General features: G+C 49.2%; 1 protein-coding gene across 2 annotated transcripts in view; it reads left to right on the forward strand.

The window, feature by feature from the left end:
• The window catches only part of CA12 (carbonic anhydrase 12), a 60381-nt gene extending 36123 nt beyond the window's left edge, over nt 1-24258 (forward strand). Inside the window, exons 3-11 of one of the 2 annotated variants that reach the window (XM_024735156.1) lie at nt 3965-4144; nt 5046-5188; nt 9752-9847; nt 10688-10751; nt 10978-11135; nt 12480-12609; nt 21832-21864; nt 22733-22820; nt 23586-23751. In XM_024735156.1, coding sequence (XP_024590924.1) covers nt 3965-4144; nt 5046-5188; nt 9752-9847; nt 10688-10751; nt 10978-11135; nt 12480-12609; nt 21832-21864; nt 22733-22820; nt 23586-23658 — 965 coding nt within the window. In that variant the 3' untranslated portion in view covers nt 23659-23751. Of the gene's footprint in view, nt 1-3964; nt 4145-5045; nt 5189-9751; nt 9848-10687; nt 10752-10977; nt 11136-12479; nt 12610-21831; nt 21865-22732; nt 22821-23585 lie in introns of both variants that reach the window. The other variant, XM_024735157.1, reaches the window with a different exon arrangement.
• The last annotated feature ends 374 nt before the right edge of the window (nt 24259-24632 follow it).

Raw genomic sequence — 24632 nt, forward strand, 5'->3', positions numbered from 1 at the left:
ATCAGAGGCTGCTCTGACAACGTCTCTAGCCATGTAAGAAGGGGACACAGCCATCGCACGCTGGCGGAGAGTCCCGTGAACTGCAGTGAAACCCCATACTCAGCAGATCGTCTCCCAGGCTACCGGCCAGCAACCGGATTTCTTTTTCAATGAGTGGCCCCAAACAGAACAAAACCTCACGCAGGTACACTAGAAAGCTAGGAGGGCAACTTTTGAACCCGAGCAAGTAACATCATTTTTCTTTACTTTTTATAGGAAAAAGAAAATTATGTGGGGGAATAGAGAGAAGCTAGGGGGTTTAATATAGGTGCATGCTTCCCTGGAGAGGAACAAGCAGAAAATTGGTAAGAGAATCCAGCTCAGTAAACATGTGAGGGCCTGCTCTATGCCACGCATTGTGGACGAGGCAGGGGTGAATGAGACATGGTCCCTGCCTTCAAGGAGGTCATGGGAGAAGGAGGATATGAGCGTGCACGAAATCTCCTGGATAAATAATGAAATAGAAGGCATGGAGGTCCTGTGACCCAGGCAAGGTAACTCTGTTACTAAGCCAAAGTCTGTCTTTGGGCAAATCACTTCATCTCAATTTTTCGTCTACAGAATGGGGCAATTCTTGCCTTGTTGACCCCATGGAGTTGTAGAGGTGTAAGGACCAAAACTACTAACATCGCCATCATCATCATCACCATCACGAGGAGGAGGAGGGACAGAAGAGGCTTCCTAGATCCCGCTGCCCAAAGGGCCTGTGAGGGGCACTCAGGACGAGTGCTTCCAGTGGTCAGCAGCCCAAACCGGCAGCACTGCCCACTCTCCCGCCAGCCTCAGGAGCAGCAGCACCCTGTGCCCTCGTTCCCACAGCTGGTTCCCACTGGGCACCTCGTCACATGCCCAGGAACTGCCTTTGGATGAGCAATTCTCTCCAACCCGTTCCAACCGGCCTGATACAGAGGTGAAAGTGCTTAGTCCTAGTAATCTTAAGAAGTCTCAGAGCTTGAGAGTCAGAAGGGACCTTCCAGAACATAGTGTCCACCCCTCCCATTTGTACAAAGGGCAAAGGAGACGAAGGCAGGGAAGGTGACTGGCTTGAGGTCACTCATGGAGGTGGAGGGCGGGGGACGGCTGGTGCTGGAATCTGGTTCTCTGGAGTCTCCGGGTCCAATACAGCTGCTTCTCTTTCCTAGGAAGGTTTTGCCACCACTGACTCTGTTGCCTTTTTTTTTTTTTTTTTTTATTTTATTTATGTATTTATTTTTGCTGTGTTGGGTCTACGTTTCTGTGCGAGGGCTTTCTCTAGTTGCGGTGAGTGGGGGCCACTCTTCATTGCGGTGCGCAGGCCTCTCACTGTTGCGGCCTCTCTTGTTGCGGAGCACAGGCTCCAGACGCGCAGGCTCAATAGTTGTGGCTCATGGGCCCAGCTGCTCTGCGGCATGTGGGATCCTCCCTGACCAGGGCTCGAACCCGTGTCCCCTGCGCCGGCAGGCAGACTCTCAACCACTGCGCCACCAGGGAAGCCCTCTGTTGCCTTTTATATCCTTAGTCTTTTCTGCTCCCAAATACCTAATATGGCCAACTTCCACGAAAGTATTTAGGGCAAAAGGAAAATTTCTCCTCATAACCTTTCCCCAAGCTCTCTGTTCTTTGGGGGTCTTTCATTCTTTGGGGAAGATGTTTACTCAGTGCCTGTTATGCATGTGATCCTAAGCACGACATGGGTTCACAGAGATGAAATGGGATGGCCCAGTCCCCTCTTCATGAAACCTTCAGGGGAGCTCTGGCTCTGGGAAAAGAAAGTCCTTCTTACTCAGTTCCCTTTAGCTATGTGTTCAAGGGGAGATCTCTTTGCCATGCCTCTTCACGTCCTGAGTTTTTCCATTCATGCCTGTCTGGCACCTTCTGCCACCCTGGCTGTGGGCCCAGATGCTGTTGTGAGCAGAGAAAAGGCTGGCAGCCTCACTCTGGAAGGGCTGCCACCTAGGAGCTGCGCTGCTTCCTGACCCTCAGGGCTGGCATGATACCTCTTGACTGCTTCATCTCTGAACCCTGTGGTCTCTAAGGGATTCTGTTTTGCCCCCAGCTGAGTAACTGCCCTAATCCAGTCTGCCCCCTGGAGTGACTGCCTTGGTGTCCTCCAGCCTGCCTCTCCACCAGTCGCCATCTTGGTGTAGTTTAGTTGCCTTGAGTCCAGGGCTTTGAGGCCGTGGAAAGAAAAACAATAGAGTTCAGTGGAAACTCTGACATGTGAGAGTTGGGAAAACTGGTGTCCAGTGAGAGGCTGGGCTGGAGAGTCTGAAATCCCTTCCAGCTCCAACATTTCTGAAAAGGTATACCCGAAGGCTGACAGCCTGAAATATTAGAGGGTTCTCTTGTGTGTGTCCAGACCTAGGACCAACTCGCCACAGCATTTCAAATGAATGTGGGCACCAAGTTTTGCTTCTGACTCTCCCTACTCTCAGGTGAGGTCCCCTAGTTAGAGAACAAGGTGTAGGGGATGGGGATTCTGTGAGGCCGGTGTACACACACACAAGCGCTGCCGTGAAATGGTGCCGTGGTCTATGGCAAGGGTGCCCAGAAGACGTGGTATTCCTTCCCCTTCTGCTCTAGGTGACACCTTTCCGTGTGCTGAAATACTGATGAATGAACTCCAGGTGGCAAACCTTGGTTCCCAACTCCTAGAGAGCCCACAGGGCACCATGGTTCTACTCTAACGAGCCGTGACCTGCCAATTATTTGCTTTTCTGGAGAAACCTCAGCTTGAAAATCCACTTAATTACCATAGGAGATAATCTTTTAAACATAGCCTTACATCCCTGAAAGACTTTTCCCTGTGGGAGTAAGAAAGTGAACATGGGATTGGATTGTTTATTTTCATTTCCAGGGGAAGGACTATTACCTGGTAGTTAGCAAGAAGCCTGAGCCCTGGAGGGTTTATTTGATAAGTCTGCTCACTGCTAGTTTGTCAATTATATTGTAATAATTAGTTTGTAATACTGTCATACTTTTCCCCAGCGTAAACACTGGCTTATAATTACTTGATATTTTCCAAGCTTCCCTATCAGGTTGGGGGTTTTTACTTGCTCTAGATGTGGGTATTCAGAGTCAAGGTCCTCAAGGGTTTCCTATCAGGAAGATCATACCTGTAAATCACCAACCTCAAAGACCTACCTGGAGTTGGAGACAGACTCCGATGTTTTCAACGTGGGACATCCCAGTGGATTAAATAAATTCTTCCCCACTAGGAGAGGGAAGGGTGGAGGGGCAATATAGGGGTAGTGGAGTAAGAGGTACAAACTATTAGGTCTAAAATAAGCTACAAGGATATATTGTACAACCTGGGGAATACATTCCACACTTTAAAATAACCATGTGGAGTATAACCTTTAGAAACTATGAATCACTACATTGTGCACCTGTAGCATGTAATATTGTACAGCAGCTCTACTTCAAGTTTTAAGAAGTACCAAAGGAAAGAGAGCCATAGGTTTTAAACTGAACTTGAACAACAACAACAAATGTCCTTCGCTTCTAAAAACACACAAAAATTATAAAATTAAAAAAAAAATCTTCCCCACTAGAATGTAAGCTTGGGCAGCCCCAAGACCCAGAGCAATTCCTGCTCACAGGAGGCGTTCAATGCACAGATGCTAAGTTGCTGAGAGTCACAAGGTCTTCACGTGGAATGGATGTGCATCAGGTCGAAATATGAACAACGGACAGAATAACGCAGAGTCCCTGCCACGGGGCTGCTCTGGTCCCTCTTTCCCCACATCACTTCAAAAGCAAATGGTCTGGAGGCATTTGCATGACCTGGTTCTGTAGGCTGGGGTCTCTGGGCCTTAAGAGTATACCTCTAGGGATTAAGAAAAGAATAGAAAAGGAGTAACTGTACTGCATACAGAATTAGAAGCTGAGGAAAAATCTTTAGTGGAAAACGGATTAAGTCATGGACCTGAATCTCTCCTTCCAGGTCCCGACGGGGAGAAGAGCTGGTCCAAGAGCTACCCATCATGTGGGGGCCTGATGCAGTCCCCAATAGACCTGCATGATGACATCCTCCAGTACAACGCCAGCCTTGTGCCCCTTGGCTTCCAAGGCTACAGTGAGTCTGCCAACCAGCAATTTGTCCTGACCAACAATGGCCATTCAGGTGAGGGAGCGACCTCCAAGACCTGAAGGGGTGTCTGAGCTTTCCTCAGCTTCCCGGCCTCTTCTGTCTGCCGGGGCAGGGGGTAGGGTGGGTTCTACTGAGGCACCCAGGAAGGAGGGCAAAGGGGAGCCTTGAGGGATGCTTGGACCACTCTCTCCAGGGGATGCTGCAGGTCCTGGGCTCTGCTGGTTCTGCCGGGGTGGTACCTCTCAGAAGCGGCACATCTCTTGGGACGGGAGAGGGGACAGGCCTGAGCCTCTTGGCCTATTGGATATGGTGCGGGAGTGAATTCTGGGGCACCATGAACAACTCAAGGGGCCACGCAGTTTACTGGGGGGCTTGCCCAGTCTTTGGAGTCAGACCAACCCGAATTTGAATCATGGCTTGACTACTTATGAGTCATGAGACTCTGGATAAGAATTTTAAACTCCTTGAGGTTTCATCTGGAAAATGGGCATATTGATGGGTACTGTAAAGACTAGAGATTATGTACGTTAATATCCAGAGTAGAGAGGTGCTTAATAAAGAGCGATTATTCTTGTTGTTGTTGTTATATAATTCTACAGCTTGGCAGATACTTCATGACAGGTTCTATCTTCATAGCCAAGTGTGTAATACATGGATATATAAACAAACGTTCATCCATTGGTCTAAATTAGTTCCTGCCATCATTTTCCACGGGGAACCAAGAAGGTGCTTGTGCCACTGGAATAGCTTCAGTGAAAGGGGGACATTCTCAGAGAAAGAGCCCAGGTTTCTGACCTACAGGCTGCATCTGTCCGGTCCCCACCTTGCTGCATCCACTCGCCCCTGTCTAGGCCCTGGGCAGGTGATGTCTACCTGCTCTCAGACAGTACTCAGCTGGCCAGGGCTCTGAAGACTGCCCCTCCTCTCCCTGCAGTGAAGCTGAAACTGCCCAAGGACATGCACATCCAGGGCCTTGGGGCCCGCTACAATGCCTCGCAGCTGCACCTGCACTGGGGGGACGAGAATGAACCTCACGGCTCGGAGCACACTGTGGGTGGGAAGCAATTTGCTGCCGAGGTGAGTGGGGCGGCCCGGCTGGCAGAGGATTCCCGGCGGTGGGTGGTCTGGCACCCTTCCACTTGGCTGGTGTGCAGACGAGATCAGAGCACGGGGGGTGAGGTGGAGGGGGCCGTCTCGCTCTACACACCCACCCCAGCCCTGCTGGCAGCACCGGAAGGTACGGCCACTCCGGCCACGCTGCAGCTCACCCCCGGTGTCCCTCTTCCCTTCCTCTCCTGAACTTGCTGAGTTTGTTTCCATGTCTTTTACTGAGTGATGCTGCTCAGAAAGCAGTGAGTGCTCCCGGGGGGCACAGTGGGACACACATACCCCTTTTCTAGACATCGCCCTTCTGTTTGCACAGATTAAGATCCCACCAGCTTGTGTGGCTGACCATCCCACTGCCAAATCATACAAGGCTAAGTGCTCCTCCAACTTTTCGGTTTTCTTCATATGCCATGCTGCTTGCATAAGTTTTTCCCATCCCATCTTTCCTTTCGGGCATGGGTTGTGCTTGGAGCTTGGGGACCAGGGTCCAGGGTCACTCTTCTATTTGGCCACAAATCAAGGGATGACTGGCATTATAACGCGTAGGGCATTGTGGCCATCAGAGACTCTGAGGATAGCCTGGGACATCATCACAGTGTTGCGTTACGTTGCTCTGAGGTGCTACCCCAAATGCCAAAGAAAAGGAGCAGAGCTTCGTTCCTGCACTACAAGTGTTCAGCGGAGGCTGGGGGATTGAGCTGCTCCTTTTCAGCGTTCCCGTGGGATTGCACTTGGGGGTGTGGTTCTGAATGTTTAAAGGGCAATAAATACAAAGGGATAAATGCTACTGATCAGCTAATGGAGCCCATGGTAAACAGTGACACGACCATTCCCCTCTGTTCTTAAAGGCCGAACTGCTTAATGTCTTAGGCTAATTAGAGGTCGAGTTACAAGAGGTGGAGGAGCTATAATTCTGGCCCGGTAGGATGGCCCTACTGGAGGTGCACATATTCCAGACCAGGCCCCTCTCTGAACCTCCAGGACAGCCATTTCTTTCAGCCTAACTGCAATAAGGAGGCTTCTATTTTCCCATGGGGGGTAAAGGAGTTAGGGTGTAGGCTGAGAGGGTTTGGGCATTTAAAAATAGTTACTGAATTTTCTGCTATTAAGCCACATCATCAGACCAAGAACCTGGTGAAGATGGACCATAAATGTCAATAACAGAGAAAAAACATCAAGGTGACCCTAAAGTGGCAGATTCTCTATGGAGGGTCCTTGAAAGTGTAGCAGTTCTTCTGGCTTGAGTCTATATAAGAAGACTCTCTTAATCCTCTCAGCAGGGAATTCCCTTCTGTTTGTACTAGTCTTCACCTCCTCTTGATTTCATCTGAACAAGTGAGAAAAGTGCTAAAACAGAACACAAGCTCAAAGGTCAGCTGTAAAAAGAAATAAGGATCAGGACTTCCCTGGTGGTACAGTGGTTAAGAATCTGCCTGCTAATGCAGGGGACACGGGTTCTATCCCTGGTCTGGGATGATCCCATATGCCGCGGAGCAGCTAAGCCCGTGAGCCACAACTGCTGAGCCCATGTGCCACAACTACTGAAGCCCACACGCCTAGAGCCTGTGTTCCGCAACAAGAGAAGCCACCACAATGAGAAGCCTGCACACCTCAGCGAAGAGTAGCTCCCGCTCACCGCAACTAGAGAAAGCCTGTGCGCAGCAATGAAGACCCAACGCAGCCAAAAATAGACAATACATAAATAAATAAAAAGAAATAAGGATCTAGGACCTTCAGGGTTTTAGCCACATAGAGTTCTGCACTGTTTCCCAAAGCAATGCCAGGCCAAGATGGTGTGGAGGCTACATCCTTTGGGGGGGAAAGATGGTAAAGTAGGAGCCCCTAAGAAATCCTTAATAGAGGACCATTAAAAAGAAGAAATAACTTGATATAACTTTTTTTTTAATTAGAAAGGGCCACTTGAAAATTGGGGAACATTGAGCTGTATTCATTAAAATATGCTTGAATTCTATTTATAATCACATAAGATGGGAAAAGAGATTAACGAAGAAAAAGGAAGAGAGGTAAAATCTCAGTGTGTCAGAGTCTCAAGAGGCAAAGAATCAGCTAAAATACATGTGATCATATATAATATAGTTTTTTGGAGGACAGGTGATACTACCTCAGAGTCTCTCATGAGACTGCAGTCATGGTATTGGCTGGGCTACAGTTATCTGAAAGCTTGACTGGGGCTGAAGGATCTGCTTCCAAAATGGCTCATATGGTGGACAAGTTGATGCTGGCTATTGGCAGGAGGCTTCACTCCCTTGCTACGTGAACCTGTTCATAGAGCTGCTTGGGTGTCCTTATGACATGACAGCTGGCTTTCTCTACAGTGAGTGATCCAAGTGTGAGCAAGGCGAAAGCCACAATGCCTTTTATGATGTGGTCTCAGAAGTCATATATTATCACTTCCACCTTACATGATTTATTAGAAGCAAGACATTTAGTCAATGCCACACCTGAGGGGAGAGGAATTAGGCTCTACTTTCTGAAGAACGAGTCAAATAATTTGTGGATATATTTTAACACATCACGTAAGGCAAGAGAGAACAGACAAGAGCAGAGCAGGCTTGCTGGTAGACCCAAGACAAACTTCATTTCCTGTATAAAGCTGATGACAAGCAATACAAACTATTCCCCTTTTGCCAACTGCCAAGAGGTCCAGCTATAACCCTTTAGAACGGGCTAGAGCAGCCTCTCGCAGGAAACGAGGGATTATCTGAGATTTTTAGGAACACTTTCACTCTACAAATATCTATCCACCTGTTTTCTGAAGGCTGGAATTGTTTTAATATTGAGGCAAAAGCCACATCTGGAGAGAAGAGACAACAAAGAAAATGACAATTGAAACAAACACCAATGCAGCTGAAAATGGAAATATTTACTAACCAATTGGTGGGGAGTCTCAGATCACAGACTTAACCTTGTCATGTAGGGGGAGGATGACAGATTCCAAGAGAATCAGGAGAAAGGACTGTGAAATAAAATGGAGTCACTTACGTCAAGGGGTTTTAAAATGAGCTAGGAGGCCACTAAGGAGGTGAACCTTATGCACGTCCTCACCAGCGGGAACCATGAACTTCTGAACTGGGCCAAACCACCAATACTCCATGGACTCTGCAAGAACACCTGCAACTTGTCACATTAACGAACTCTTCCCTCCCTCTAGTAACAGCCTTAGTATTCAACCATGTTTAGCCAAGACTAGCTTCTGCCTCCAACTCGAAAATTACAAAATTCTTTGTAATGCAAACCTCTCTTCTTTGCCTTTAAAAGCCCCTTTTACTCCCTAGCAGGACACTGTTTGGGAAGCTACCCAAATCTGTGTGCCCCAAATCGCATTCTTTGATCCAAATAAACATTTTTTTTGCTTAAGAAAAAAAAAAATCAGGTTAAACATTGTCAGAGCTTGTCATAATAATGTCTTAATGCTTACCTAGACTGTTTCTTTTTAATTTTTTAAGACTTTTTTTTTAAGAGCATTTTTTTAGGTTCACAGCAAAATGCAGAGGAAGATACAGAGATTTCTCATATACTCTTTGCCCTCACACGTGCATAGCCTCCCTCATTATCAACATCACTCATCAGAGTTTACCTAGACTTTTATTTTTGCGCTATGCGGGCCTCTCACTGTTGTGGCCTCTCCTGTTGCGAAACACAGGCTCCAGATGCGCAGGCTCAGCGGCCATGGCTCACGGGCCCAGCCGCTCTGCGGCATGTGGGATCTTCCCGGACTGGGGCACGAACCCGTGTCCCCTGCATCAGCAGGTGGACTCTCAACCACTGCACCACCAGGGAAGCCCTACCTAGACCTTTTAAACCCAACATTTCTCAAAAACTTCTCTTTTCCTCACTTTAATAATGATAAGTAATTTCTGCTTTGAAAAAAAATGAGTTTAGAATGGTATTTTGGGGTCTACATTCATGGAGTAGCATTTTTGTTTCATGGTCTCTTAAAATATAGTTGATAAAACCTGTATAAAAGTCATGTTGTGATTGTCTCCACCTGAGAGATAAATGCATGTCCTGCTCTGGGTACAAGTATGATTAAGTTACAGTTGGAGGTTTACTGCCCCGGCCCCCAGATCAAATGCAGAGTGGCCGGGCTTAGGCTGGGCAAGCCACACGGGACCATTTTGCCCCAGGCTCCAGAGTAAGTAGGAAAAATCAGAAGGGAGAAGTGCTCCAAAGTATCCAAGCTTTTTCACAGCTAGTATAAAAGCCAATTTGTTCATTCATTCATTCAAAATCTATTGTGTACCTGGTACTTTTCAAGCACCATATCAGACACTGGGATACCATGAGTGAATAAGATGGACAGACTGGCCTGGTGGAGTTTGCAGTCTAGAGGACTGAGAGAAAAGGGAACACTGGGGTGGCCATAAGGCAAGGGTCTGGGAGGCCGAATCTAGCTGGGGATGGGGGTGGTCTGTCCCTCCCATTGGATTCCAGTCTCCTGCAAAACTGAAAGCTTCCCATGGGGCCCTATCCCCTGATGGATAGCAACTCATCTCCCCTCTCCCACTGCAGCTGCATATGGTCTATTATAACTCGGACCTGTACCCCAATGCCAGCATCGCCAGTGACAAGCCAGAAGGCCTCGCGGTCCTAGCTGTTCTCATAGAGGTAAGAGATGTTGAGAGGCATTTTACATGAAATTTGATGTCAGGATGACATCAGACTTGGCATTTGGTTCCATGCACACCTGTCTGTTCCGTTTCGGCTGTGTCTTGACTCTAGAGCAGGGGCTATTTCCGCACAGGGTTCCTGCTCTCTTGGCCTGGAGGCAGCCCTTTCTGTGGCTGGACAGCAGGAATGGGCATGTCCTAGGTGACACTGGAAAGATGAGTCCTAGTCTCCAGCCCCATTGCATAATCAAGGAATTGCCAAGTTGGACAGGGCCTGTCGGGGGTGGGGGAATCATTCACTGCTGCCCCATCACATGCCTGATACAATTTCCAGCATCCAAGCTCCATCCTTTATAGGAACCCCAGCATAAGTTCTTTCCTTAATCCCAGAACATGGGAACATCTCCTGATTTGCTTGCATTTTCCCCCCTAAGGAGACAGCACGTATGTCGTTTCTCAGCATACTTACTTGCCTGACTTGGCTTGCATGAACTCAAGCTCCCTTAAGTTCTGGTTAGAGAACATGCTATTTGTGGCCGTTAAGCTCACAGCCAGATAGTCAGGAGCACAAGCTCTACCTGTTGCTCTGGGACACCCCAGCCCCAGTGCCTTGAGCTGGAAATAGGATGTCCTGAGACGCAAGAGGGCAGGACCATTCCGCCAACCCCCTAACAGCCTAGTGATGCATCATGGCTGTCCTAGTAAAGTGCATCCTTTGGGGAGGATCTCAGCAGTGGTGATTACACACCCTCAGCAGAGCCCTTCCATTCACAATTGTCAAGCCAAGCTCAGCCTATTGAATTCTGTCCCTGTTCAACCTGCCCCATCTCTATTGCAGATGGGCTCCTTCAATCCATCATATGACAAGATCTTCAGTCACCTTAAAGATGTAAAGTACAAAGGTGAGAGGTCCTTGGATGCGTATTCACCCTCTGTTGGAGAAGAGTGTATTCACCCTTGTGTGATCTGAAGAAGAACCCATGCAGGGGGCCGGGTACTGTCTGTGACCAAGTCCTAGGATCAGGTGGCTCAGAATGGGGCTAGTTCACCTTCCTAGTCTCTCATATGCTCAGCTGCACCTCTGCCTTGGGGAGCAAGTTGACATCATCCCGCAACATGTCTCTCCAGGCCAAGAAGTGTCCATTCCGGGTTTCAGCATCGAAGAGCTGCTGCCGAAGAGGCCTGAGGAGTACTACCGCTACCGAGGGTCCCTGACCACACCTCCTTGCTACCCGACCGTGCTCTGGACGGTTTTCCGGAACCCTGTGGAAATTTCCCAGCAGCAGGTAACTGTCGTGCTCTTTCTTGTCAGAGAGCACGTAGTACCTCGGACCCTACCACCACCCATATCATAATCAACGACTTAATTTCCTCACTTAGAGTTTCACTGGAAGCTATTCAAAACCTCTCCAAATATCACAGGGGCTTGGAAGCACTTCAGAAATTACAGGCTGAGCTTCAAAAGTGGAGCTATCAAGTCAAGTGGGGAAAATGAATCTGTCTCCACAGTTCTTTAAATAAGAGCTGTTAAGCTGCGTTTCCTAATATATCCTTCAGTGGATAGTGTCTACCTCCCAGGCAGGAAAGAGCATGGCTACTTTACAGGGGCAGAATAAAGACAGGATCAGGTTAGACTTTTAACAAAGCTGAGGGGATGGGGATTACAGCAATGAGGATCTCTGCCCTCAAGAAGTTCACAGTCTAGTGTAAAACTGGGGGACGGAGTCCTTGGGAATCATCTCTAACCCTCTCATTTCTTAGGTGATGAAAGCAAGGGTTAGAGAGTTGAGGAAACTTCGGGATCACCAGCTGGTTAGTGACAGAGCTAAGACCCAAAGATAGAGCTGAGTTCCAGGTCACTGCCGGTGTCTCTACCCTGCAGCTGAGTTTCATCAGTCGGAAGCATGGCTGCCCAGGAGACGGGGCCAGGGGGCCGCTGCACACTGGCTCATGGCCCCCACCCGCTTCATGAGCCAGCACAGCTCTCACTGCTGCTCCTTCCTTTCTACTATGAGCTATTGATCTGAGTAACCTCGATAAATGGCAGCAAGTAGGCTGACAGGAATAAAGACGTGATGAATCAAGAGATAAAACGCTCAGAAAGGCAGTAATATGTCCTAACCCAGAAACTGCCTTGGAAACATTTACATGATCTATATGGGTGTATGAAAATACCATGGGACTAGAAGTCAGATGACCTGTGAGACTCTTGCCTCCCTCTTTTGGTTCCTCTTGATGGGACCATCAGACTAAGGCCCAGGCCCCTCTGATTCAGAGCTGGGTCCTGAATGAGGCTCAGGAGAGGAATGCAGTCTCCGTGGGAGGCTGAGGACCCCCTCACCACCCCAGGTTTCCCTCCCTGCAGGGCAGATTTCAGGCTCAATCAGGAGCTGACAGCATGAACCCTTCTGGCAGCCCCGGGAGGTGGGAAGACAGTGGGAAGACACACGGGCTCGCCGAGCCCCATCATTCAGACACACGCAGGGGAGGGGCAGCTTCTGGCTTCCCCACTGCTTTCTCAAGGGTCTCCCGCCAGGCCTCGGAGGTGAGATCTGGTGGTCCTTTCCCTCGAGGTCAGGCAAGGGGGTGTCACTCTGCCCGTGGGGTATGTTTCTGCTCTTCCCCCGTAGCTGACGGATTTGGAGACAGCCCTGTACTGCACACGGGTGGAGGACCCGTCCCCTAGAGAGATGATCAACAACTTCCGGCAGGTCCAGAAATTTGATGAGAGGCTGGTGTACGTCTCCTTCCGACATGAAGGTGAGGAGATGCGGTGTGTGGCGAGTGTGGTGCCGAGATGTCTGTTTTGTATGAAATCGGGTGCCTGCTCTTGGGCACTGTCACTGATACCCTTAGGAGATGGGTTAAGAGCACCCTGGCTGCCGAGGGAACCAGATGCGTGAGGAGCTACCGTGTGTGGGTTTACTGAGGTCTCCCTCCACTGACCTTGACTTCCCTGAGCCTTGGTAGAGAAGCGCGAGCCAGACCCTCCAGGCGCGTAGACCAGAACAATCATTAAGTCTGGGAGTCTCCCACAGATGGGGAAGAGAGGATGTTCTGGGGGCCTCTCTGCCCTGAAGAACTACCTACCCCTTCTCCTAAGATACATGATAGGGCCCTTTGCATGAGATCAAACCTTCTAACTTCTTACAGGCTTTCTTGGCATCAAGGTCCATCTTTGGCCTTGCCAGGTGATTCCTGGCACCACCAGCACCACCAAGGTCCAGGGATGCTCCTTTGTAAGGTTTTAGAAAATGGGCATAACCCACATCCGAGCCACAAGCAGCTCATGGTCCAATGTAGCAGGGCCCGTTAGACAAGAAAGTATCTTCAGAACTGCCTTTTGTCTCATCTCCTTGAAGCTTGCACAGGCATCCGAGATCTATACGGAATGAAGCTTAATAGTTCGGTTTCTTCCTGAGCTATGGACGCTCAGTTTTTCCTTTTAAATCCGTGACCATAACCTCCCAGATGGACAGTTAACATCTTGACTTGCACGGTATCTACATCAAGACAGCTGGAAGCTGGGGGCCCGGGGAAAGGGGTGAGGGGCCCACACTCTTCAAATCGCTAAGTTCAATTTCTCACATCACTTGTGGCCAAGCTGGGCCAAGGGTTCATATTTAAGGATGACCATTAACCCACCTGTCAGAGAATCAGCTCTCCTCGTCTCACATGGGGCACCTTGTTCTGTTGTTGTTCCTTTCATAGTGTGTGAGATTGTAACTGTCACCTGCTAAGCTTCGTGGACCACAGGAAGATTGAATTTCAAGGCCCTTGCCAGAAAGCTTTAGAAACATGCCCTTCTGCACTGACCCACACATATGGTCAGAATTACGTCCTTCTCTGTCAGTTACTTAATCAAGAACTGTCCAAGAATTTATCTTTTGTGTTCTCCTCTCCAGATGTCACTAGTTAAGGTCATCTCCCTCTTTTCACCAGTTTCTTGGTCTGCAAACTGAATCTATAAACAATGGCCCCTCCTAAAAATTGAGGATGTACATGATGATAACTATACCAACTCCTTTTCCAGGAAATACCTCAAATGCATAGAATTATCCCCTGGTGTTCTATTCTGGATATAACATTCTCTTTTCCTATTTTTCTAAATGAAGTGTATAGTAGTCAAGGGTTAAACGGAAATACTTCAACTCTTAAATAAAACTCCTCCTGGAGATAAGGGACTCTGCCCACATAGATCAGGTAGAATTTTCCTTGTGATTTAAGGATAATAGTCAGCTCTGTTCTCTGTGCTAAGTCTCTACAAGTCACCAGGGATGGTGTGACAGATACTCCTCAACAGTCAGTAGACCCAGGTTCAAGGCCTCACCTTGTTTCCTCCTGGCTATATGACGCAGGCAAATCATGTCCCTTCTTTGGCCTTGGTTTCCTCAGCCATAAAACGATGGGTTGGACTAGGTGAGTTAACGTCCTTTCGGTGCTAACATGTTCTGATTCTAAGTGGACAGTAACAACTGTCCATCCTGACTTTACGTTGCAGGGACAGTGTGTGAGGGCAGTTACAGAGAAACAGAAGAAAGCATGCAGGAACTTGACATCCAAAAGTAACCCCCACGTGTACAATGAACTGTAGCCTCGGGGATAATTAGCCATCTTCTTAGACCAGTTCAGGTCTAAGCTGGCGCCTGTAGAGCAGGCAGTGCAGTCAGGCTGGTAACAGAGCGCTTCAGTAGACCCTCCCAGTCTGGCTGGGGGAGCTTGAGGGGCCTCTAAGCAGAAGCCCCCAGACCGGCTCCAGCTCAGGACGTGGAGATCACAGCCCAAATGCAGCTCTGCTGCTGCCCCTCCAGCATGGCTTACCCAGAGCTGCTGCTTCCAAAGGCTGGGCTGGGATTTCTCCCTCGAGTAAGAATCTGTGGCAGTCTAAGGCAAACCTGTTCATTTGAAGGCTGATTATAGAAACTTGGCCAGAATTCTCCCTTTCCCCTCATTTCCCAAAGACTCGGGCAGCAAATGGGGCTGTCCCCTAAGAAACAAGGATGAGGCAGCCCCAAAGGAGTGAAGCCCCAAACCTCATCCCCCCAGGGGCGCCTGCAATTCACAAGGGCCTTCTCACACCAACGTGGCGCGGGTCTCAGACTGTAACATGTCCTTTCAGGTTGATGGGGTAAGCTTGTTTGTCAGTGGGAACCTTGAGCAATTTGGACTCAATTGTTTGCAGGCTCTTCCACTGAGGCATGTCTGTAATTAGGGGCTCGTTTAATTCAGGGTCTTCTCTGAAAGTTAACAGGAACTATGGGGTTGGAAAATGAAAACTCTGGAGTTTTCTGCCAGGAAAAAAGTAATGTTAAGGAAATCCTTTATGAAAGAAAGTGCACGGACCTTGAGAGGGGGATCTGAGGTTTAACCAAATTGGAACAACTGGGACTGAATCACTTAACTGGACGCTGTATTTTCTTCAACTGTTTTAGAAAAGGAACACAGAGCTTGGTTTCTGTCCTTAGGAGGTGTAGAGTCTATGACGGCCCTAGGGCAGGGTTTCTCAGCCTTGGCATCAGCACGTCAACACTGACATTTGGGGCTGGATAATTCTCACTGTGAGGGCTGGCCTTTGCACTGCAGGATGTTTAGCAGTGTCCTTGAACTCTACCCTCTAGATGCCAGCAGCATCCCCACCTTGTGACAGCCAAAACATCTCTAGACATTGTCAAGTGTCTCTGGGGGAGGAGGGGCAAAGTTGCCCCTGATTGAGAACCGCTGCCCTATGGATTGTACAATGACTTTCCTAGGCCCAGAACTTTTTTCCCCACTCCTATCAGGATTCTAGGGTTTTATTTCACATGCCCTGGTCTTTATTCTATTCGATCCCTGTTTCCCATCTTCCTTTAGGATTTGAGTAGGTACTCTTCTTGTATAATTGGGTAGGGCCAAGGCTAACAGAAGTAGACGAGAGAGAACTATTCACCCTTCAAAGAATCATACCAATTCCTTCACCAGGGGTCCAGGTGCCTCTGAGGTAGCAACTTTCTTCAGAATCCCCTCATCATTCTGTTCCTTCCCTTTCATATGATGTTTTTTTTTTTCTCTCGTGTATGTTGTTTCTTGTTGCCTTTGGTTAAAATGCCCTGTCCTTGTGGAGAGATGAAAGTCACGCCAGGCACTTTTTTTCAGCTCTTAAAAAGCGCCTCTTCCAAGTGGCACAAATGGAAGTCTTGAGCTGAAGAGAGGAAACAAGACTCACGTCCTCCAGGTGGGGTCTTGGAGAGGAGGAACACATCCTGGGAGCAGTCCAGATCTCGTAGGAGTCAGCTGCCCGATGTGAGGAAGGAGAAAGACAGTAGAGGCACATCTATATAGTCCAGGGGCCCGATTCTCGGTTCCCTAAAGTTGACCTCTTCCCAGCCAAAGACACCCACACTGGGTCCAGATGAAAAAGGGTAATAAAGCCCAAATGCCAATGTTATCAAGTTCTATTTTCAACATGTCAGGGCAAGGAAAACTTGAAGGCCAAGAGGAAGCCAAAAAGTTTCTATAATCGTGTCTTCAGTGCGCTTGCTCTGAGTGAGTGCATGTCACATGCCTCAGAGCCTGGAGCCAGCTGAGGCGACACTTAGACAAGGACGCTGGGCAGTCGAGGGGTAGGGCTTTCCCCCTCAGCAGAGCTGTGGAGTAGCCTGATTAGAATCTGCTTGACCCTGAGGGACCTGGGTAGTTTCATAAAATGTTTAAAAAAGAGAGAGAAAAAACCTTACAAAGCTAAGATGCCTAATTATCTAATTTTTTGAGACTAGAATGTGTGCTTTGTGGTTATTGACCTTGTCAACTTTCTAAAAGTCCCTATTTATAAATAAACTCTATTAGATGGAAAAAGATTAATTCTTCCAAAGGATCCAAGTGAAAGACCAGAGGAGTTCCCCTTAAAATCGCCTACCCCGGATACAGGGTCTGAATAGTCAGGAATGATTGTCCAGTGTGCTAAGAAGTGGAGTCCTAGTCACACCTAATGCAGTTCAACACATCACGTGTTACTGAGCACGCCCCACGTTAGCCACTGCGGGGAACAGAAAAGCCCACCAGGGATGTTCTCTTGCTCCCAGCAATAAGCCTCTGGGCCGGAGAGCGGGAGAAGGGGTCAGGCGGAAAGCTGATCCTTCCAGCATGTCTCCCCTGCTCCCATCCTGCCCTGCGGGGCCTCCTTCAACATGGCAGGCGCTTTCATGTGTGCGCGCTATTGACTTTTGCACACACGAGTCCCTTTGTCTGGGATGCCCTCACCTCTTCTACCAGGAAAAATTTTCAAGACCCAACTCCAACCATATCCTGCCAAAGTCTTCCCCATGCCCCTGAGGGTGACTTACAGTCTCCTGCTTCAGTGCAGCTGAACCTGTTCATCTGTGTTATAGTTTTTAGCACACCACAGGGTAATTATGTATTACCACGCAGAAGAAAAAAAAGAAAAAACATGCCTCTGTTACCCACACACCACGAGTCCCTTAAAGCAGGGGCTGTGGGCGTGTTACTAGCCTTTTGTGCCTGGCACCGTGCCTGGTGCTCATTACAAGTCTGAAGGAATGGAGCCGACCCGTCTCCCTTCCCCTCTCCCCACCAGTGTCTTCTCTGCAGAACGATCTAAACAGAAGCCTGACTGGTTGTCAAGTTTTAGTTTTATGAAGTTTTATTTTGCTTTGTTATCAATTTGCCAACAGCATTCAAATCAATCTATTTGTTGAGGAAAACGTAAAGATCAGAACATAGCTGTCAAGTGTTAAAGGTCCAGGATGGGATGGGGGTGCTGAGGGATGCCGTCAGGCCTTCTGTCATCTGGCCTGACTGGGGTAAGAGCCCCGGTCCCACCACCTGTCATTCCTGCAGCACAAACAGCCTGACCCCCAAAGGGAACTGAGAGCATGAAGCACCAGGGCTGCATAATAACCCTCGCCCACCGTTCCAGGGTTTAGGCCCCCTCAGAGCAGCACGGCTCTCTCTTCTGGGCCTGCATTCCTGCAATCTGGAAGGCACAGCCCTCAGGCCCTAGCACGGTCACAGAAAACCAGTTCCCACATGTAATCTGGCGGCGTCTTTTGGGCAGACTTATTTGTAGAAATTATTTCTTCAACAGGGTTCCACAGTGTTAAGAAAAACTCCAGTAAATATGTCCTCCTAAGGTAGTTACGCTCTGTGGTTACGGAGGGCATCTTCCTTGCTTTTCTTACCAAAGCATCATCCAAAGAGAGGACCCGCATTTCAGTTACTTGAGTCTATGATTTGTATTAAGCATAATAACAAGAGTTTTACCATCTGAAACTGGATTTTATATATTTAAACTCTCAAATCCCTGCTAAACCAAAACTCTCCCTGCCTCTTTTATAAGACTGGAGGCTGCTAAAGATATACACCTATATGTATACGTACCTAATCACTGTGGAACATGTCACCTACTAAAACAGTCCATACTTTAAAATAATACACTGAAAGGAAAAGGATTGTATTCCTTTTTTTCAAAACTCTGTTTGAATAAACAGAACTGCAAATCAACCTAGAAAATGCTAGACTTGTTTCAGGAACTGCAAGCTGTGTAAATAAGGTGCTTGTTCCTCCCGCTGGACTTTTCTGGGTGTGCACCTGAGGCTTCAGAAGACCTCAGACGCAGTTAACCAGCATCCCTCGGGTCCAGCAAGACGCCCGTGGAAGACGCAGCACCTGAGCCAGCCAGACAGGTAGCAGTGCCCCGTGGCAAGCAGCTTGCTCATCTTCTCGGGGGCCTGTACCTTCCCGGGTGAGGCATGTGGTACTGGAGTTCTTCTCTACCTGTGTGATGTCCTTCTGTGCGTCGTACTGCCCTCCTTCTGCTGACCCTGACTTGCACCGGAGCCTTGTATGGAGAGCAGGCAGCTCTCCCACGTCTGTGTGGCACGTGCTCTCGTACCTGCCAGCTCAGGGGCCCCTGCGTTGCGTTCTCACCCCGTGCCTCTCATGGGCCGTCTCTGTCAACCAGCCTGTCTCGTTTCTCCTGTCTGGCCCACTGTGCTTCAGTGGGAACTTCCCTGTCTCATCTGCCATTCAGAAACCATTTCTGTGTTTACCCTGCAAGTGAATCTTTGCCCCTCCCGGCACCATCTTTGATGCCTGTTCTCTGCAACAGCCCAGAGGCGCTGCGGGGATGCAGGCTTCGGCTTCTCTCTCTGGGCACTAATTCTCTAGTCACCCCAACAGGTCTCCTGATGCCTTTTGTGACCTCCCCTCTCCCTTTAGTTAGCAGATGCTCTGGCATCTGCCTCCAGTGGGACCCAAGCCCTGCGCTTTATCCAGCTCAGCAGAGGAGCTCTGCTCCTTGATGCTTGGTGCTGTCTCACCTGGCAGGAGATAGCATCCCAACGTCATCTTCCTGCCCTGGGGTTCCTGGCGGGTAGAATTCCCACGAGGTGCCGCCCTCGCTGCCATTCCTCTTCCCAAGGGGCTTATGCTCTTCGCTTGCTCAGTCAAGCTGCTTTGTTTTTTGCTGCATCAAACACTGGTCTGTAAAGCATCTGTTCCAGTCTCTGGGGACTTCCTTGTCTTCATACCTGCTTGGTCTTGTTTCCTTGTTTCCAAGGAGAGGCAACTTAGGCCCTAAGAAGTCGTCATCCAGGAGCAAGGAGCCCACATTAGAGCCCTGGATTAAATTAGGCTGTTGTTTATAGGGCCTAATACAGCCAAGGACACTGCTCAGCGACACAGGAAAGCCAGACTCTCCCTCCAGATCAGCCACCCAGCTGCGCCACGTGCGCATGAGAAAAGTCTCAAGCCTGGGGCCTTGCTTCCAAGCCTTCACTCCGCTCCCTAAGCCCATGGCCTGAGGGCACCTCCTCCAGCCCCAGAGCGGGGCTGTCAGTTGTCTGGGGGCCTGTGTGGCTCTCAGGATGTTTGAGGTGACTGTGAAAGCGACGACTTTAGAAAGCTGGACGGCTTAACCAAGTGGTTAAGCTTACTAGTAATAGTCTTATGTGGCAAGAACTAGTTTCGTACCACAAGCATCTGGAGCTTTAGGAACAAAAAAAAAAAAGTGTTTTTCATCAAAAAGGCTTGGAAAAAAAATCACAACTCATTGGGACCGCTCCCTAAGCCCATGGCCTGAGGGCACCTCCTCCAGCCCCAGAGCGGGGCTGTCAGTTGTCTGGGGGCCTGTGTGGCTCTCAGGATGTTTGAGGTGACTGTGAAAGCGACGACTTTAGAAACCTGGACGGCTTAACCAAGTGGTTAAGCTTACTAGTAATAGTCTTATGTGGCAAGAACTAGTTTCGTACCACAAGCATCTGGAGCTTTAGGAACAAAAAAAAAAAGTGTATTTCATCAAAAAGGCTTGGAAAAGAAATCACGACTAGTTGGGTTTTTCTTCAGCGGTTGTTGTTTTTAAGATCCTAGAGGCCTTGGTTACCTCTAGGTACCTTAAAAAACAAAACAAAACAAAACAAATTATAGTGTGCAGAGGCCACAGGCCATGCAGGGAACAGAACATGTGCTGTACAAACACTTGATGCTTTCCCCAGGGGGAGACTCACGTCCTGAGAATCTCCCCAAGCCACAGACTGGTCCCTGTGTTCAGGGCAGGGAATTGAGCGAGGGGAGCCACGCTCTCTGCCACCTGGGAGGCCGTGGGCTGCCAGTGGTGGCCGGCAACAGCCGAGAGAACAGGCCACCCTGCCCTTTGTGGACGGCTTCTATCCATACCTGCCCTGCTTATCCTTTCAACAGTCTGGGGCCACCCGGGAAGCCAGACCAGGGACAAATAGGGCCCAGCCGTGGACCAGGGAGGCTACTGGCTCAATATTAGACTGTGAAGGAAGACAGTAGGGAAAGAACTTGGGGCTGATGGCCCCAGGGGAGTCAGCCAGACTGGGCCCAGATGGCAGGAGAAGGGGCTGAGCAAAACCTCACCCTGCAGTCTCAGGTCTGGTTCCCCAGGGTATCAAGTGCCCCAAGGGGAGGTGGTCCCTGGCCCTCTGCCTGCATCTCACACTTGATCGGGGCTCTCCCAGGGTCTCCGTCGCCATGGTGGGCTCTATGGGCACAGGCTCTCCTGAGTGTCTGGCTGGGTGGCCACCATCTGCACAACTCTGGCTTCCAGTGTGAACTGGAACAACCCCCCATCCTCTCCCCCGTACCACAAGCTAGAAGTTTCTACTGAGATCAGAAAACCACCAGACAGGCAGGTGTGTGTAAGCAGAGACTTTCTTTAGATGGAGAATCTGACTGGAAGAATGAGTAGTTCTGAGAACCTGGAAGCAGCTGGGATAAACTGGGGGCTCTGTGACTGGGCTCCTCTGTGTTACTCGAGAGGACAGGCTCACTCAGGGCCCTCTCCAGAGAGGTTCCTAGCAGGCTGACCATGGGATTTCACCTTAGATCACTGGGCACTATTTCAGCCCCACTGAGGACCCCACTAACTCACCCCATTCATCTCCAACAATAACTTGCTGAAGAAGCCACGCTCCTCTGTCTCCATGTAGCAGGGAAGAGAGGCTGGTATGGTGGAGGGGCTTCTCCAGTTTGTCCACCGGGGCCAAAGCAAAAATAGAACCAAACCATGACAACAGTACTGGACGGGGATGGGTGGACAAGGCTGGTGACAGGTTCCAACCAAGCTCTGCTGGCCCCAGCCAGCTAGAACCTGGCAGCTTCCTTGCTGAGAAAGAGAGGTAGGTGCCAGAGAAGCAGATGACAGCCCACCAAGGTAGACTCTGATTCTTACCCTTCCTCACCTTCCAAGTTGCCCATATTGGATCAAAAACTGAAGTCTTAGCCACACAAAGAGACTGCTGTGATTAAAGGAGCATCAGAGGGAGGGATCACGGTGCGAATTCCCTGGGTGGGCAATGCCCTCTACCCCATCAGGCACCTCAGCCAGGAGTGAACATCCCCAGGAGGGCTGCATCAGCCCTGTACCTCCACCCAGACAAAAGGTAGAGCTCTACTCAACACACTGGTCAAATACGCCAGGGCTTGACTCGGTTAATTTCCGGTCTTTTCCTCTCCCCTTTGAAGGGCCAGACCCTACCTACACAGGACCGAGTCTGGGTATGTGGCCAACCGGCCGTGCATGCTGCAGCTGGGTGATCACTGTGATTCTCGGTGTGATCTGGGCCTGTGATTCTTCAAGCCCATCCTCTCTGCTTCTCTGTGCCATCACTCTGACTCCTGACCCCCTCCTCACCACGTGTCTTACCCTCAAGTCACTCTCTGATTCAAAGATGAGCTGCCAATCAAATGCTCCCCGAATGAACGACCTAATCACTTTATAGCATGTGTACATTCAAAAAGCCTATCCAAGACCTTCTGTTTGCCAGGATGGGAAGCCATTGCCCTAAAACTAGGCCTAAGCCCAGTATGGAGGTTGGGTGACCAGCCAGTTGACCTTGGCAATGGGCCCTGGTTGTTTTGGACTGCTTAGGACTGTGTAATGGAACTTGGGGCCAAAGCTGATAAAGAGGCATCTCAAGGGGCCTTAAATCCAGCAAGCAAAAATGGAATAAGTTCTTATTCTGTAGCCCAGGGTTTCTCAAAGTGTGGTTCATGGACCACATACATCAGCATCAGCTAGAGGTGTTTGGTTAAAATGCAGATTCCTGGGCCTAACTCTAGATTGAATCAGAGTCTCTGAGGGTTGGGCTCAAAAAAAGTCTACATTAGACACAAGCTCTTCAGATGATGCTGGTGCAAGTTTGAGAACCCCTGCTGGAGAATCGCTACAATTTGCAAATGGCCCCCTGTGAGTACTCCAGCCAATCCTGCTAGGCCAAAGACCAGAACCTAAGAACAGAGATGGGGAAATTACACCTTTCTGTGGGTGATTCTGCAGCTGTCGCTTGACTGCGCACACATGTGCTACGGGGATGACATGAAGGGGAAGGGAGGATTGTAATGAGTGCGCACTACCCCTCAACAGGCATCGCCCTTTTCGTGGCCCTGGCTGGCGTTCTGGGCATCTGTATTGTCCTGGCAGTATCCATTTGGCTTTTCAGAAGGAAGAAGAGGTGAGCTGATTTGGGCCCAGGATGGGAGTGGGTGGCTTTGTGTCCATGAGGATTGATCTGTTCGGGAAGGCAGCCTGCAGAACGAAGAGCCCTGTCACCTGTACCAACACTTATCCTTGGTTGGTTTGGGAGTGCCATTTCCCAAACACCACTGATCCAGTGAGACACTGGGTGCTGGTGGTTCAAGAGTCATTGCGCTCAGAGTTGGAGGTGGGTCTGCCAGCTTTGCTGCCCCTGCTAAGACCCTTGGACAAGCCTCTTGATTTGGAAGGGAGGTCCCATTTACCTACACACAAGCACCAAGGCTGTCTTCTTTCTAAGATCTTGACATCCGGTTTTTCTTCCCTGAACCCAGAAGGAAACTGAGGGAAATTGTTTGATTTCTTACTCACGTTGATGCCTTTTCCTTGTGTTTTTATTGTCATGGTTAGTTTTTCCTAAAACCTAATTTACTTTTCCTGCTATGAAAAAAAGAGGTTGTCAGAAACCCTGTAGGAATCAGAGATTTGAAGCAGGGTGGTAATGAGACCTTCATCAGAATGCAGGTCTCAGTATCGTCAAGCATTAAAAGAGAACAGTTGAACAATGAACAGGTTCCCTTTTGGTTAATGCTTTATTGGGGGGCGTTTCCTCCCAAGACCAACAGAACTGGAGAAAGGTCTCCAAGGGAGGAATCTGACTTGCCTCATTCCATAGCTGAGTTGGGCTGCTCTTGCCTCTCTTTCCACTTTGACTAACAACACTCATGTGTCCTTGCTGTTCCAGCAGCAAAAAAGTTGCCAACAAAGGAGTCATCTACAAACCGGCCGTCAAGCAGGACGCTGAGGCCCATGCCTGAGGCCCTGGCATGCCCAGCTGTGTCCAAGGAAGGACCTGGCTTTGGACACAACCTGCTGTGGCTCCCTGGACACTTGAAATACCTGAGGGTTCTCTGGAGTTCCACCCACAAGCACCCCAGACCCTTGGGGGACCCCACCATCCTGATGCCATGCCACCCCCAGTGGGAGCGTGGATGGGGAGAGCTTGCCTAGGAGGTAGGAAATCTGAGCTGTCTGCTTCGTGAGTGTGAGACCATGAAGTGGTCCGGATTCGGGGAGCACAAACCACGTCGCCCGCTGCGGGCTGTTAATAGTTAGAAAACACTCTCATCCGGGGCTTCACTTGAATGTGGTTTCCAGTGTCCTGGGAATTCTGCTTTTTGTCCATGCTTTCAGACCAGAACACGGACTCTCTCTGCACTCAGACAGGCTCTGCTCTTCAGACTGTTTCCTTCCTCAGGGAAGGGCTTGTTGTCTGCTTTCCTTCTGCTATGACAAAACCTTTAGTCTGACCTTACAGCTGGGGGGACGGGGGTAACAGGAAGGGTCAAGGTGTCCGAGACAAAAAGAAAACAAGAGATATTCTTTGTAATATAGTAGAGGCATTTTCCAAGTCCTGCCCTTTGTTTGCTTGTTTATTTTTTTGTCTATTTAACTTCTTTATTGGAGTATAATTGCTTTACAATTGAATCAGACGCACTGAATGGACCTCAGAGAGAGAGAAGACACGTAAGATCTGGAAGAGTCTCACTTTGGAATGAGAACTGGAATCAGAAGTTGCTTGTCAAGCCCTATGTGTGAGGACAGAATATTAAGCCCGACCCAACCTCCTGTCAGGGGTGTTGTTATGTTTCATACTTTACGGATTTTATAAATAATTGGGCTATTCCTTGAAAATGTGTTGTTGCCTTCTCTCTCCTTGAGGAGACGTGAACTCTGAGATGACCTAAGCTGCTTTTGTGTCTAAAGGAAACGGAAGCAAAATGGTTGAAGG

This window comes from Neophocaena asiaeorientalis, unplaced genomic scaffold, assembly GCF_003031525.2.
Source record: "Neophocaena asiaeorientalis asiaeorientalis breed wild unplaced genomic scaffold, Neophocaena_asiaeorientalis_V1.1 scaffold264, whole genome shotgun sequence".
NCBI classification, from domain to species: domain Eukaryota; kingdom Metazoa; phylum Chordata; class Mammalia; order Artiodactyla; family Phocoenidae; genus Neophocaena; species Neophocaena asiaeorientalis.